The sequence below is a fragment of the Mesoplodon mirus genome (genome assembly GCF_964341445.2).
Source record: "Mesoplodon mirus genome assembly, chromosome: 4".
Lineage (NCBI taxonomy): Eukaryota > Metazoa > Chordata > Mammalia > Artiodactyla > Ziphiidae > Mesoplodon > Mesoplodon mirus.
The window spans coordinates 94,837,671-94,852,691 of NC_138979.1; the positions used below are offsets into that span (position 1 = coordinate 94,837,671).

At 41.5% G+C, this 15,021-nt stretch overlaps 1 protein-coding gene across 1 annotated transcript in view; it reads left to right on the forward strand.

The window, feature by feature from the left end:
- Nucleotides 1-1,299, forward strand: part of LOC309803268 (aromatase) — a gene marked incomplete at its 3' end in the record, with an annotated part of 33,173 nt that extends 31,874 nt beyond the window's left edge. The window contains exon 9 of the mRNA XM_082619275.1: nt 1,051-1,299. Within this exon, the coding sequence (XP_082475401.1) occupies nt 1,051-1,299 (249 nt within the window). The remainder of the gene's footprint in view (nt 1-1,050) is intronic.
- Nucleotides 1,300-15,021: the final 13,722 nt, after the last annotated feature.

Sequence of the window (15,021 nt, forward strand, 5' to 3'; positions counted from 1 at the left end):
TCAAGTCAAGGAGGCTGGCTCTCCAGCTCTCAGAAATGTTATCATGGAGGCCACACAATAGGTCAAAAGATGAATAATTCAGGCACTTAATTTGCTTAAAATGAGGCAAATTTTCTTTAACTAACCCATTTAAACTTAACTTTTCCATTTAAACTTATCACCTTGTCATCATGTGGATTCAGCCGTAGCATCATCTAAGTCAAGGAAATCCACTTCTGCTTCAGATGGAAATCAAATGAGAAGAAAAGATTTGGATTTTGCAGTGGGCCTTTGGTTTCCCAAATGGCTCCACAAGCACTAGGCCTCATTCTATATAAGACTTTGTAATTAGAAGAGCCTCAGCTTGTTCTTTTTCTGTAATTGAGGTGTACTGGAGATTCTGCCTCCATTATGTCAATTCTAGGCAAAGATTTTTTTAACCTGAATTATCCAGATAGTTCCCTCTGTGCCCCCTTTTACCATTTGCATATGGAAATATGATCTTAGTTAAACTAGTTGTCTAATTCATTCCATTTCTATATAAGCAAGCCACACCATGTTGGCAATTGGTCAAAAATAACTTACTGAGCGTGTATTAAGTGTCAAGCACTATGTGAGTCCAAATGGGGACAAGACAGGCAGAGGTGTCCCATTAAATATTTGTATATCTAAAAATATTTAGATCCTTGGCACTAATAGACAGGGAATCCACAAGTTTGCCTACATTAGTCCTTGTCATCATGTTATATAGCCTGGCACAAAAACAATCTTTGCCTCAATGACTGGCAGAACAGCAGTAAAGCCATGGCCTTCCCACAGAGCTAGTTGAGTATTTACATGAAAAGCAAAACAGGGGATTGTTTGAAGTTGTGTCTGTATCACAAAGGGTGAATCAAACTGGAGGGAGAAAGAGGCTTATCTGAGTTACAGTCATTCCTCTCCGTGAAGGAGCAGTATGGTCAAGTCGCCAAAACCGAGCATTCTGACTCACAGTGTTTTCAGGGTGAATCAAACAGATATGCATGACTCTAGCCTTTACTTCTCTGGCTAACTGTCTGATCATTTTCCTAGGTTCCTTACAGGTACTTTCAGCCATTTGGCTTTGGGCCCCGGGCCTGTGCGGGAAAATACATTGCCATGGTGATGATGAAGGTCACCCTGGTCACACTTCTGAGACGCTTCCATGTGCAGACATTGCAAGGTCGATGTGTTGAAAAGATGCAGAAGAAACATGACTTATCCTTGCACCCGGATGAGACCAGCGACCTGCTGGGAATGATTTTCATCCCAAGAAATTCAGACAAGTGCCTCGACCACTAAAAAAGTTTGGTCAGTCCCTGCCCTGGAGCACTTCTCAACAGTATTCCACATGGAAACCACCCACCTTTGCCACATAGTCCTCCTCCCATGAACAACCATGGCCTCTGGCCTTTTATACACTTACCTCCTGTGGGTTGTCAGCGAGCCAGGAGACACCGGTCATCTGAGCGCATCCAAACCAGAAAGCAGACTGCAGGAGAAAATACGGAGGCCAAGATTTGTGCAGGAAACTGCAGCCCTAAAGGCCCAGTTCCACAAAACATGCTTTGGAAAAGACAAGCCATCAGCAAGACTCATGCCTGACTCCTCACTGTCCTGCCCTGAGATGGGAGCTCTGTAATGACTGGGGCAGAAGCACTCAATTCGATTACAAAGGCCAGGCCAACATCTGGGTACCTAGGTTCAAAAGGCGCTTTCACTTGGTTTTCAGTGGGTTGGGGACTACAATATCCATACCCTTGGAGAAATGCTTACAAATTTAGCATTTGACTTTTCCTATGAATTACATTCAATTAACTCTTGTTTATCCACATGTGATTTGTCTGTGGCAAAAGTTAAATTGAAGACTACCCTTTCCCAGTCTCTCAATTTATTCCTCAGCCACTCACCTCTGATACAATAGGTGTAGATTCAGGTAATACAAAGTAACTTATTAATAGCCTGAGTAAAATATATAATTAGTACCATTTATCTGCTGTAGGAAAAAAAATTCACACAATGCATTTCAAATTAAAATAACATTCCTTTTTTCATGTTTGCATTGTTACTTAGGTCCAGGAGTACAGTAACCAAGAAATAACTTCAGGTAATGGCATCTATTAATTCTTACCACAGCTTCAGTGATTTGGGGGAGGGGAAGTCTCTGAATCTATACCTAATTCTATAACCCAGTGAGTTCAAACTTCTAAGGAGTGCTCCTCATATACCATTATCCTTCTCCCTCAACATTTCTCCCCCTCTCTTTCTTTCCATGACCCCAAAAGCCAAAAGCAACAGATCAGTAGAGAACATGGCTAGGGTAGAACTCCTGCAATCACATTTTATCCTACCTCAGATTTAACAGTTACCTTAGAGATCTAACATTTATCTAGTTTATTGGATCACTATATAGCCTTGGAAAAATGCACACCTTGGAATTTTCTCTCCAGGGCGAATCAAGTAGATGAGTGAAATTTCCAAATACTACTTTCCTTGTGTTATATTGATATCGCTATAAGAGTGTATCTGCTGAATGCCACTTAAAAACTAAAAAACTAAACTCATTTACAAACATGTAAATGTTTTTCATTGAGTCAACCTCAATATTCTTCTTATCCTGCTGCTTTGCAATAGGGCAATAGCTGAGTTTAAAATGAGAGTGTAAACTCCTGAGAGTGGGAGGTTTTTTCTTTCTTTTGGAATCCACGCCCATCCCCCATTCGTTCTCCCCATATTTACTTTCAAGATCAACACTGAATTGACACTCTGGCTCAGAGATTCTAACTGACCCAGAAACTAAGTAAAGGGGAAGCAGGTATCCTAAGAATTCAAGGATGGGTATTAGTAAAGAAGCAAATATTTGAAATTGGAATTATCTGGATCATCTATATGATGTAAACATATGTGGAAATATATCTGTGTATCTGGATATGTCTGTAGTCAGGTCTAGATGAGTATCCAAACAATTCAGATCCCTGAAAGAAAAGCAAGGATTTTAGACTTAGTGTGTCTTCATTAATTCACTTGTTGATTATTAAAAAACAGTTTGCTTTGTCCTTGGCTGGAGCTGCACAGTAGAGAAAAACAGACTTTGGACCAGTGTACATCATCCATCTAATTCCCTTGAACAACTACTGTATTTAATGTGCATATATGTAGCCAAGGCCATAGTCTGTCTATACAGTCAAAGTGAAATGGAAGGTGGATATAGTTGTATATAGATAAATGCAGATACAAAAATATGCTAGGGGGTCTTCCCTGGTGGCGCAGTGGTTGAGAGTCCGCCTGCCGATGCAGGGGACACGGGTTCGTGCCCCAGTCCGGGAAGATCCCACATGCTGCGGAGCAGCTGGGCCCGTGAGCCATGGCCGCTGAGCCTGCGCGTCCAGAGCCTGTGCTCCACAACGGGAGAGGCCACAACAGTGAGAGGCCCGCGTACTGCAAAAAAAAAAAAAATATATATATATATATATATATATGCGCTAGGGGAAAACAGGGGTGGGGGGGTAAGGAGAGAGGGAAAGTACTAGTTTGCATGATCTAAGCAAACTCTCCCAGAAACAAATTATCTGGGCAATTGTTCAACTTGTCACTCTGTTTGTCCTGTATTGACAAACCTCATATGTTTGTACAGGCTTAAGGATTTTGGAATATCATTGACTTTTCAGTGGGCTGATGAACATATATTTGAAAATTCTGTTTTCTCTTCAGAATTTTGCCTCATTGTTAAATACGTAATTGTCACTCTGAATGTGCTGTGTATTCTGTATTCACCAGCTCTCAAAGAACTAGGATGTATAAATTATTAGTGAAATGAATGCATATGAGGGCTCTATCATTTTCAAATTGTGAGAACAATTGCAGTCTCCTGTCTTTGGATGTTCTATAAACTCCCTTCTGCCTTCATTGACATCTTACTCCTCACTCCCACAAGTGGAAAATCATCTCATTCAGAAAGATCCCACATAATGGGAAATGCCAGTTGGAAGTTGTCACTTTTTATTTCTAAGCAGCACCCCTTACCATTCATGGTGCTAATATTCCATAGAAGTGTGTGGCATTGACCCATTGGAAAGAATGTTAGCTGGGCCCTCTTCAATCTCCTGTATCAGTTGGTCTCTGGGACTGAATCTCTCACCTGTATTTGCAAAAAGACTTGCTAAATTAAACTTTGTCAAAGTAAGGAGTTGAATGTAATTTGCAGTACTTTCAGTTGGACTTCGCTCAAAAAGCAAAGTCAAGAGCTGAACCCTCCATGGCTCAACTCAAACAAGGTATCACTCATTCCCTTACTGCAGCTTTTAGCAGGTTTTGGCCTACATTTAGGGAGTCGCTGCCATACCCTGTTTCCACCAGGTCAAGAGACAAAAGGACTACATTTACATAAGACAACTTGGTCATCAAGCCCCGCCCATTAGGTATACCTGCCTCTTTCTCTTCCACCAAGAAAGCATTTCAAAGTACAAGTCAAAATTATTATAAGAATATAAGAATTACTGCAAAAATAACCTTAAATCTACTCTAATTATAAACCAAAGCGAATGTTTCACAAACCTTAGTATTTTAATTTATTAATAAAACATTTCTTGTAACAAAGTTCTTAAGTTATGAGACATGGAAGTTCAGCCTGTGGCCCAGGTGATTTTTAAAGTTCCTTTCAGCTCAATGACTCTGTAAATAAGGAGGTGGTGAAGACCTGAATCTGGGCTCAGCCTTTTCTTAAATGCATGCTTTGGTCAAACTGTTTAATCTTCTCATACCTTAGTTTTCTCATCAATCCAGTGAGGATAATAAATTCTTCATAAGTTTGATGTGGCGATTACACGGGATAATTTATGTGAAGCTGTCAGCACAGTGTCTGGTATAGGGCAACCTTTCAGTAAGCCTTAGGCCGGATAATGATGATGCTCAGTAATTAGGCTGATCATGACACCCGGAAACCTCTTTTCGTGCAGTGGAAGATGCGCCAGATGCTTCAACATTACAAACCCATTTTAAGCTTCATGACAGCTCTCACGTTAGTATGATTGCCCCAGGAAGCCCCACATTATTGATGACAAGACAGAGGCCCAGGGATTTGGGGAGACTTGCCCTCAAGGACCCAGCCAGTAAAGGAGCTGGATTCTAGTCCATTTCTCATCCCAAAGTTTTGGCCCCTCCATCATGCCACCCCTTTGCAACAGGACTCACTGCTGGAAGGCTGAGGAGTGTAGTCCCAGGTTCCTGGCTCTCCCCCATGTGGCGTTGGGTAAACCCCTTTCAAGTCTTGCTCATTCCCTGCCTCATTACCCAAGGAATCTAAGTCAGGAAGTACTTTAGTTTCTTCATCCAGAAAATCTGGATGATTTTACCTGTCTTACCCACTTCCATGAGTGCTTGGAGGCTCTTTCTCAAGAGAGGTAGTGCATGGGAAAGTGCTGTAAAACTTCACTTAGTGTAAGGTGGTAGTATTAACTTGTGGATTCCATCAGCTGCCTCAACTGGAAATTATCAGATTCCATTAAGCTATTACCTAACCACTAGGAACACTTCTAGTTTTGCACAATTTCAATTCATTTCAGATGTGGTACTGCATGAAAAAATTAGACAGTGGAGAAAAAAGTAGTAATTTACTATAAACACACAGGGGGCAAACCAGACCTTATGGTGGCCATAAAATTCTTTCCATTTAGGCCAAACTGACAAGTTCTAAGAAGCCCATTATGATGGAGACAGCTGTTAGGCAATCTCTTCTTTTGGCAAGGATGTCAGCTATGAAAGAAATAGTCAGTCCCTCATCTAGTTATTTCCAAATGGCCAGGTGTTTGGCATGGAGGAGACCCAGCCAGACACAGGCACGGAGGCTTCCTCTTCTAGCCTAGTGCAGCCTGGATGGATGAGGAGGTGAGAACACTTCACTCTTCTGCCTCCTTCCCATTCCAGTTTATGGTGACATGTGTTCATTCTTTCAGACCAAGAAAAACAATAGTAACTGTACTTACTTTCTTATCATATTAAGTCCTTTACATAATCATTTCATTTAATTCTCCCAACAATACTGTGAGGCAGGTACACCCCCATTTTACAGATAAATTCTGACCTTCCATCCACTTATATTCCTTTGCTACCTGCTTCATAGAGTTTCTCAAACCTACCCACACAAACCCCAACACACAGGCTCAGTGTCTCAAGTTCTCTTATCAAAACCTGCCCCCACCAATTTTTTCTTGATCTGCTAAACTTATCTACCCATGTTATAAAGCACAGCTAATATTCAAAATGTTTTCCTCCCTTCCAACATAGGTTTTTGTTTTTCCAAGGCATTGCCTGAAAGAATTATAAGCACCAGCAAGCAGGGCTTGTGGATGGAGAGGAGGGAGGAAAGGAGGTGTTGCCTTCCACATACCCCTAAAATAATAGCACCTACTTCACCCACACATGAAGCTGGTGCTACCTATACAGTGGTGTCTAGAGGAGTGAGGCACCTATGATCAGGCCAACTGTAAGCAGAGCTTGTGGGAGAAAAGGAGCATGTCTCACCCAAAGGCCTTGAAGTTCAATGTTCTAAAATACAGTGTCACCCAAACCAAAGTCATCCATGAGCTAGACTGTGCTCACTAGTACCTCCCTTCCCAGTGGAAATTAACACTTTCCCTAGACACCAACACTTTCCCTTAGGCAAGCTTACCATCTTCCCCAAACAGAGCTTGCTGCTTTTACTACTCATAGTGCTCTAGAAACAACCAAAAACAGGCAAATAGAAATCAACTGTCACTTTGGAGAAATCCCTGCCCATGATGACGCAGGTGTGGGTGATATTTCTTTGTGTGTTGTCTTTGAGGCAAGTGTGAAGGGGAAAGAATTGTTATAAATGGTTAATGTGCCACAACTAATAGCTTTCCATCTCCAAGGGCTTACCATGGACCATGACATTTACAGTCTCTAACATTAATCCCTTTCACATCCATCATTTCATTTGTACCCCTATGCACCCAGTCACCCGAACACTAAGTAAGGAAGGCAGAGAAGTCGCCATTTTTCTGATGAGGAAACTGAACTACTGGAGGTTGCATGGTTTGTCCAATGTCACACCATAAGTGCCACATCTAGGATTGCCCCCCAGGGATTCCAGCTCCAAATCCAGCAGCTGTTTGATATCACCTGGCCAAACTTCCCTTCATAGCTGTGCATATTCTGAAAATTATTTGGGTGTCTTCTCAGCAATATGAACCTCAGTAGATCTATCTGTAAATATGGGTTAACCAAGGTAATCCAAGATGATCTCATCTCAAGATCCTTAAATACATATGAAAAAACTCTTTTTCCAAATAAGGTAAGATTCACAGGTTCCAGAGATTTGGATGTGAATGTATTTTGGGTGTCATTTTTCAACCCACTACGCCCCACTCCCCAGCACATGACTGGCACTTCTCAGTTTCTAGAGAAATGTTTCCTAAACTTGAACATCTGAGTCACCTGGGGATTTTGTTACTAAGTACGTGTGTGGGATCCTGACTCAGTAGATGTGAGTGGAGCTGAGATTCTGCATCTCCAACAGGCTCCCAGGTCATGCTGATGCAGACCTAGGTGGTCCAAGGTGAGCAAAGAGTATAGTAGTGAGGTTCATGGAGAAGCAGTAGCAGCACCTGGGAGCCTGTTAGGATGGAGACTCTCAGGCCCAACCCAGACCTGCCGAGCCTGAATCTTCATTGCAATGTGATCCCCAAGCAGTTTGGTTGCAAGTTAAAATTCCAGAAGCACTGATCAGGTAAGGGTTTTATATTCCTACTTCACATCCAAGACCTCACTCACCATACTCTGCACCTGTGCTTATAGATTCTTCATTCCTGTTTGGTCAGGTCTTCAGTTCCCTGCATGGCTGTAACTCCCCTCGGACCCTGAGGGGAAGGCCTTGGAAGAAAATGCACCCCGTCCTCCCCTGTACTCGTTCTGTTGCACAAACAGTCCACTGAAGCCCCAAGCCAAGCAGCCACTTGCCCCAAGGCTGTGAATACCACGCTGTATGATTCCAAAGAGCCACAGCACTTGTGACGCTCACAGAAGCTACCAAAGGGCATCTTGTCCTTCTCAGAGAAAGTGCTACAAAACTCTCCTGGGAATCCTGGACTTTCTTCCTGATATAGGGATCAATTCCATGTGCTTTCTCCACCCTTCTGATGCTCACAGCAAACTCTTACAAGGAGTCAGACAATGCGATATGTCCCTTCGTGCCTCCCAATATCTTAAGAAGAAGGATCCCACGACAAAACTCTTCTCTCAGGCATCTTCCATCATCACTTCTATGGTTTCTTTGCTCAGAGAGTTTTCCCTGAAAAAGAGCCTGCTCCCTCCAGTGGACGTGCACAGTCAGGCAAAGGCTGAACCTAGTTGAACCTAGACTAAAATCCTAGCTCTGCTATTTACCAGCTATGTGTCAGGGGGCAAGTGGCTTAACTTCCCAGAGCCTAGTTTGACCCATTTGTAAAAGTGAGTATAACATTTGCCCCCCAGGATCCTTTGATTAGACAGAGACTCAAGTACTGGATAGAACCACACATGGAAGGGGCAGCGAAGGGTCTCAGAGAGTGTCCATGATCTTTCTTTGCTCTTCCTTTGGTCCTCTCTTCCCACGGCCCTTAGGAAAATGGATGGCCCGGTGCATCTTTCCTTCTTCTTCCTCCACTTCTCTCTTCTTGGCTCAGTGGTCTTTCAGATAGTTCATTTTGAAGAAAAGACGGTCCTAATCTTGTCCTAAGAGGTCTATCTACACTCATTTCCACATCAAAATTAAACTATGTCAACTAAAAACAAAACCGCTGAAACCAATTTTATAGATGTCCAGAACTGAATTAAGTTTTTCCTAATGCTTAAGTAACTACCGTCTTGCAACAAAAATAATTTATTCTTGCCCTATTACTCATTTCTTTCTTTGATAAACTTATACTGAGCACACGCTAGGTAGCCAGTTCCTGTTCTAAGTGCCTATTTCCTTTTACCTATATGTTGAACAGAAAATAAGTTAACAGATAATAAGTAAGACCATTTCAGATAGTGGTAAGAGCTGAGAAAGAAATAAACCAGGTGATGAGATATAATGGGTTTCGGGGCTCTATTTTAGTGTTAGATGGTTGGGTAAATCATCTGAGATATTTAAGTTAAGATCAGATTGACAGAGTAACCAGTCAAGATCAGGAGAAGAAAATTCTAGATAGAGGGAACAGCAAGTAAGAAGGCCTTGGGTGGGATCAAGCTTGGAGTAGTTGAGGGCTCACAGGTGGTATGACTGCATTCTCATGATCAGAGAGGAGCATGAAACAGGTGAAACAGCATGAAAATGATGAGGAATGAAGATGTTATGGACAGGATTGTGTCCCTCCAAAACTCATGTGTGGAAGCCCTAAACACCAATGTGACTATATGTGACAACAGGATATTTACCAAAGTAATTAAGGTTAAGTGAGGTCATAACTGTCATTATAAGAAGAGATACCAGAGAGCTCGTTCCACCACGTGAGGACACAGTGAGAAGGCAGCCGTCTGCAAGCCACGAAGGGGTTCCTCACCAAGAACTGAATTGACCAGACACTGATCTGGGACTTTGAGCCTCCATAACCATAAGAAAATTAATTTCTGATTTTCAAGCTACCCAGGCTGTAGTATTTGGCTATGGCACATTGAACCAAGACAGCAGACCATGCTGGGCCACGAGGGCCACAGTAAGAAGCTGGGTTTTCAGCAGGGGATATGTTGAGTCCAGCTCATTTCAGCTCATAAAAGTGAATTGTTCTGGTTTCAGGAATTTAGTGAGCTATTAACCATCAAGTTGGTATCTTTATATTGGCCATAATGGGAGTATTTACACCATGGAAACTGGCAAATGCTACAAATCAAGGCTCTTATCTTTCCTCCCAAAACCCCCTTCCAAGAAAACCAGTTATCAAACACTAATGAAGTTATGTGCAATTTAGGTGCAACAGGAAGTCAATAGAGGGTTTAGGCAGGAAGATAAGTTGATCTAATTTACTTTTTGAAATAATCACTCTGGCTGCTGTGTGGAGAATGGTTTCTGGGGGGGATGAGAGTGGAAGCCAGGGACCCAGCAATTTCACTCCTGGGTATATATCCAAAAATCCCCCAAAACACTAAGTCAAAAAGATACATGCACCACCCCCCCTCCAATGTTCATAGAAGCATTATTTACAGTTGCCAGGATACAGAAGCAACCTAAGTGTCCATCAACAGATGAATGGATAAAGAAGATGTGGTACGTGTACATACAACAGAATACTACTCAGCCATAAATAAAGGATGAAATTTTGCCACTTGCAGCAACACGGATGGACTTAGAGGGCATTATGCTAAGTGAAATAAGCCAGACAGAGAAAGACAAATATTGTATATCACTTATATGTGAGATCTAAAAAATACAACAAACTAGTGAATACAACAGAAAGAAACATACAGATATAGAGAACAAACTAGAGGTTACCAGTGGGGAGGGGTGGGGGCAGTGGGAGGTACAAACTATTGGGTATAAGATAGGCTCAAGGATGTACTGTACAACACGGAGAATATAGCCAATATTTTGTAATAACTGCAAATAGAAATTAACCTCTAAAAATTATATAAAAAGTTTAAAACATTTAAAAAAGAATGAAGAAAAAGAGTGGAAACCAGGGGACCCAATGAGAAGGACTCGAATCCAGATTTTCTGACCCTAAGTCCAGTGCTCATTTTATTGTCACAACTGAGGTCTGTACTTAGTATTCTCTTCCAGAGCCTATAGAAACTCTGCTCCTTTTGCCTTTTGTTAATTCCCTAAACCTTCAATCAGCAAAAAGCTCTCCTCTTCACCAAAAAATTACCATTGGGCATTATCAAGATGGCAGAGTACGAGGATGTAGAGCTCACCTCCCTCCACAAACATATCAAAACCACATCTACATGTAGAACAATTCTCATGGAAGACTAACTGGAACCTGGCAGAAGCACTCCTATCAACCAAAGCTGTAAGAAAGATCTCCACGTGACCGAGTAGGATGGAATAAAAAGGCTTTGGATTGGGACTTGTGCTCCTGGGAGGGATCTGTAAGGAATGGAAGGTCCACACAGGTGGACTGGCACCCAGGGGAGTGAGCAGGTTGAGCCACAATCTGGGCATCTGAGTTCTGGGATCCCACATGGAGGAGACAAGCCCCCTTGCCTGCTGGGACATCCACTGAGACAGATAAAAAGGCTGGAGAAGCCTAGACACTACTCATGAAGAGTGTGCACATTCTGGCTTGCTAACAATCAGGGTAGAGAGAGCCTTGCACTGGTGGCTGAAGCCTCACTGTACTTCTCAATCTGAAGAGGCAAAAACCCTGGCCCCTACTCACTCCACAACACAACCTGATGTGAGATTTGAGCAAAGATTAGGTTCAGCTATGCAGAGACAGCCTGGAGGGCCTGGGGTGTGATCCAGGTGGAGCTGCAAAGCCACTGTCAGCACATGTATGGGGCAGTGGGTGGGTATGCAGTGGACAGCATCAGTGCACATGGAGTAGCACTACAACAATGTGCAGCAGCTAAGTGCTAAATCTCCAGCAGACAGGCACTGGGAAGGAGTATGCAGTGGTTATTTTCCAGGCAGAGTGCCTGTCCACTCCACAACATGGCTCTTAGTGTTAGATCTGGAGCAGACAGGTCATGGGAGAAGTCTTCCACAGAGGCAACCCAGATCTCAAGTGGCAGCACAGCCATCTCAATTCCTGCAGCCACAATGGCCTGACCCCCCACCCCAGCTTACTCCACACCACAGCCTTGTACTAGATCTGGGATGAACATAACAGAAAGGGGCGTGACCTTGGGCAGCTTCTGAGTGGAACCACAGAAGCCTACACAGGTGGCACATAAGTCCTCTGTGACCACGTGGGCCTCACTTGCTTCAGCAATCATCTCCTTTGGGGCAGGGCAAATGGTGCACTCAAGGGCAATGGAGCCTGATCAAACCCAACCCTCAGGGCTTCTACTCCAACAACTATTGAGCAGACCCTGCCCCTGACATGGTGGTGACAACCATGGAGCAAAGAGGAATACCCACCTCACATCCATATAGCCTCTCGATACTACAATATCAACCACATACTCTATCAAGGGGCTAACAGCCAGCACACTCTGAGGAAAGACATGGCTGGCATCTGAACCAAAAACAGCCCTCACACCAAAAATATCAGATACACGCAGTCTACACAGGTATCCTCCCATATAAAAACACCACTTCAAGACCACAATAGATAACTGTTTCTCCTAAATTCACAGAGACAGAGAAAGTTAAGTAAAATGAAAAGACAGAGGAACTACTAATTAAAAGAAAAAGAGAAATCACCTGGAAGAACAAATAATCAGATCTCACCATTCTACTAAACCCTGGGTTCAAAAAAGAGGTAATTAAATTGCTAAAGTAATTAAGAAAGATTATCAATAGAAAAGCAGATCACTGTAACAAGGAACTAAAAACTATAAAGATGAACCAATCAAAATTAGGCAATTCAATTGCCAAGATTAAAAATCAATCTAGGAGCAATGAATAGCAGACTAAATGACACAGAAGAACAAACAAGTGATCTGAAAGATAGGATGATGAAAATCACACAAATGTAACATCAGACAGAAAGACAGATGAAAGAAAATGAGTGTCAACTAAAAAAAAAAGCACAACCTAAAAGTTGAGACTTGTGTTTTATTTGGCAGACAAAACTGAGGACTTAGGCCCAGGACGCAGCCTCTCAGATAGCTCTAAGGGACTGCTCCAAAGAAGTAAGGGATGAGCCAGGATATATAGGAGTTCTTGAAATAAAGACCAGGTAGTTGGAACTTCAAAAGATTAGTATTAATTTTTAAAAAACCAGATACCTTAAGTTAATAAACTCAGGAATTTTCCATGTATGGGAAGATGCAAGAGTCTGGGCTCATTGAAACTATTTCTTTGATATGCTCCTTAGCTATCTAGGACAAGTATCCTGTTCTTTCCAATCCTGAGTCTCCTCAGGGTGCACTGATGGAGGTCGCTGCAGTGGCTGAGGGCTTGTCAGCGGGCATCCCTTTTGTCTCCATCCTGAGTTCCCTCAGGGCTCACCGTCAGGGGTGGGGGTGTGGGGGGGCTTGATAGCTGCAACATCCTTTGTTTACTGATATGGCAGAAAACATTTTTTCATTCACAGAAGCAACATAAGAGATGTAAGAGATAATACAAAGCATGCTGACCTACACATAATAGGGGTTCCAAAAGGAGAAGACAGAGAAAAGGGGATCAAAAATGTATTTGAAGAAATTATGGGTGAAAACTTCACAAACCTAAAGGAGGAAACATATCCAGGTACAGGAAAAACAGAGGGTCCCAAACAAGATGGACTCAAACAGATCCACACTAAGACATATCACAATTAAAATGGCAAAAGTTAACGAGAGGATTCTAAAGGCAGCAAGAGAAAAACAAAGTCAGGTACAAGGGAACCTCCATAAGGCTATCAGCTGATTTCTTTCCAGAAACTTTGCAGGCCAGAAGGGAGTGGCATGATATATTCAAAACTCCTGAAAGGGAAATACTTGAAACTAGAACACACTACCCAGTAAGATTAACATCTAGAATAGAAAAAGAGAAAAATAATTTCTCAGACAAGTAAACACTGAAAGAATTCAGCAATATTAAACCTATGCTAAAAGAAACATTTAAAGGTCTTCTCTAAATAGAAAAGAAGCAAGTAACTATGGAAAAGGGAAAATCACAATAGGAAAGGTAAATATATAAAAAGATTGAAGATCACTTAAATAAGCCAATACATATACTAAAGAACAATACAAAAATTGTAAAAGCGATTATACCTACAATTAGTAGTAAAAGGATAAGCATAAAGGTGTAAAATAGGACATAATATCACAAAATATGGGAGGGGAAGTATAAAAATGTACCTCTTTTAGAATGGGTTTGAACTTGAATGACTACCAACTTAAAGCAAACAGATACAGCTATGGGTCAACATACTTGAACTCCATGGTAACCACAAATAAAAAACAAAAAAGACTCACAAAAATAAAAAAGAAGGGAACTCAAGCATACTACAAAAGAAAATCTTCAAACCACAAAAGGAAAAACAAAAAGAAATGAACAAGGAAGAACTACAAAATCAAATGGAAAACAAGATTTAAAATGGCTGAAAGTACATACCTATCAATAATTACTTTAAAGATCAAGGACTAAATGTTCTGATCAAAAGACTTAAAGTGTCAGACTGGATTAAAAAAACAAACAAACAAAGAACCTATAATATGCTGCCTACAAGAGACTGACTTGAGGGAGAAAGACACACACAGACTGAAAGTGAAGGGGTAGAAAAAGATATTTCAATCAAAGAGAAATGACAAGAAAGCAGGGGGAAGCAATACTCTTATCTGACAAAATAGACTTTAAAACAAAGACCATAAAGAAAGACAAAGCAGGGCATTATAGGATGACAAAGGGATCAATATAAGTAGAGAATATTACACTCATTAATATATATGCACCCAGTATAGGAGCACCTAAATATGTAAAACAAATACTAACAGAGACAAAGGAGAAACTGACAGGAATACAATAATAGTAGGAGACACTAACACCCATCGACATCAAGGGACAGATCATCCAGAGAGAATATTAATAAGGCAACAGAGGTCCTAAATGACATTACAGACCAGTTGGACTGAATTGTTATCTAGGACACTACATCCAAAAAAATACATATTCTTTTCAAGTGCACATGGAACATTCCCTAGGATAGACAACATACTAGATCATAAAACAAGCGTAAACAAATTTAAAGGATAAAAATTATTTCAAGCATCTTTTCTGACCACAACAGTCTGAAACTAGAAATAAATCACAAAAAGGAAAATGGGAAAAGAACAAACACAAGGAAACTAAACATGACAGTGAAAAACCAGTGGGTCAATGGTGAAATCAAAGAAGAACTCAGAAAATACCTCAAGACAAATGAAAATGAAAACCCAAACTTACAAAATCTATGG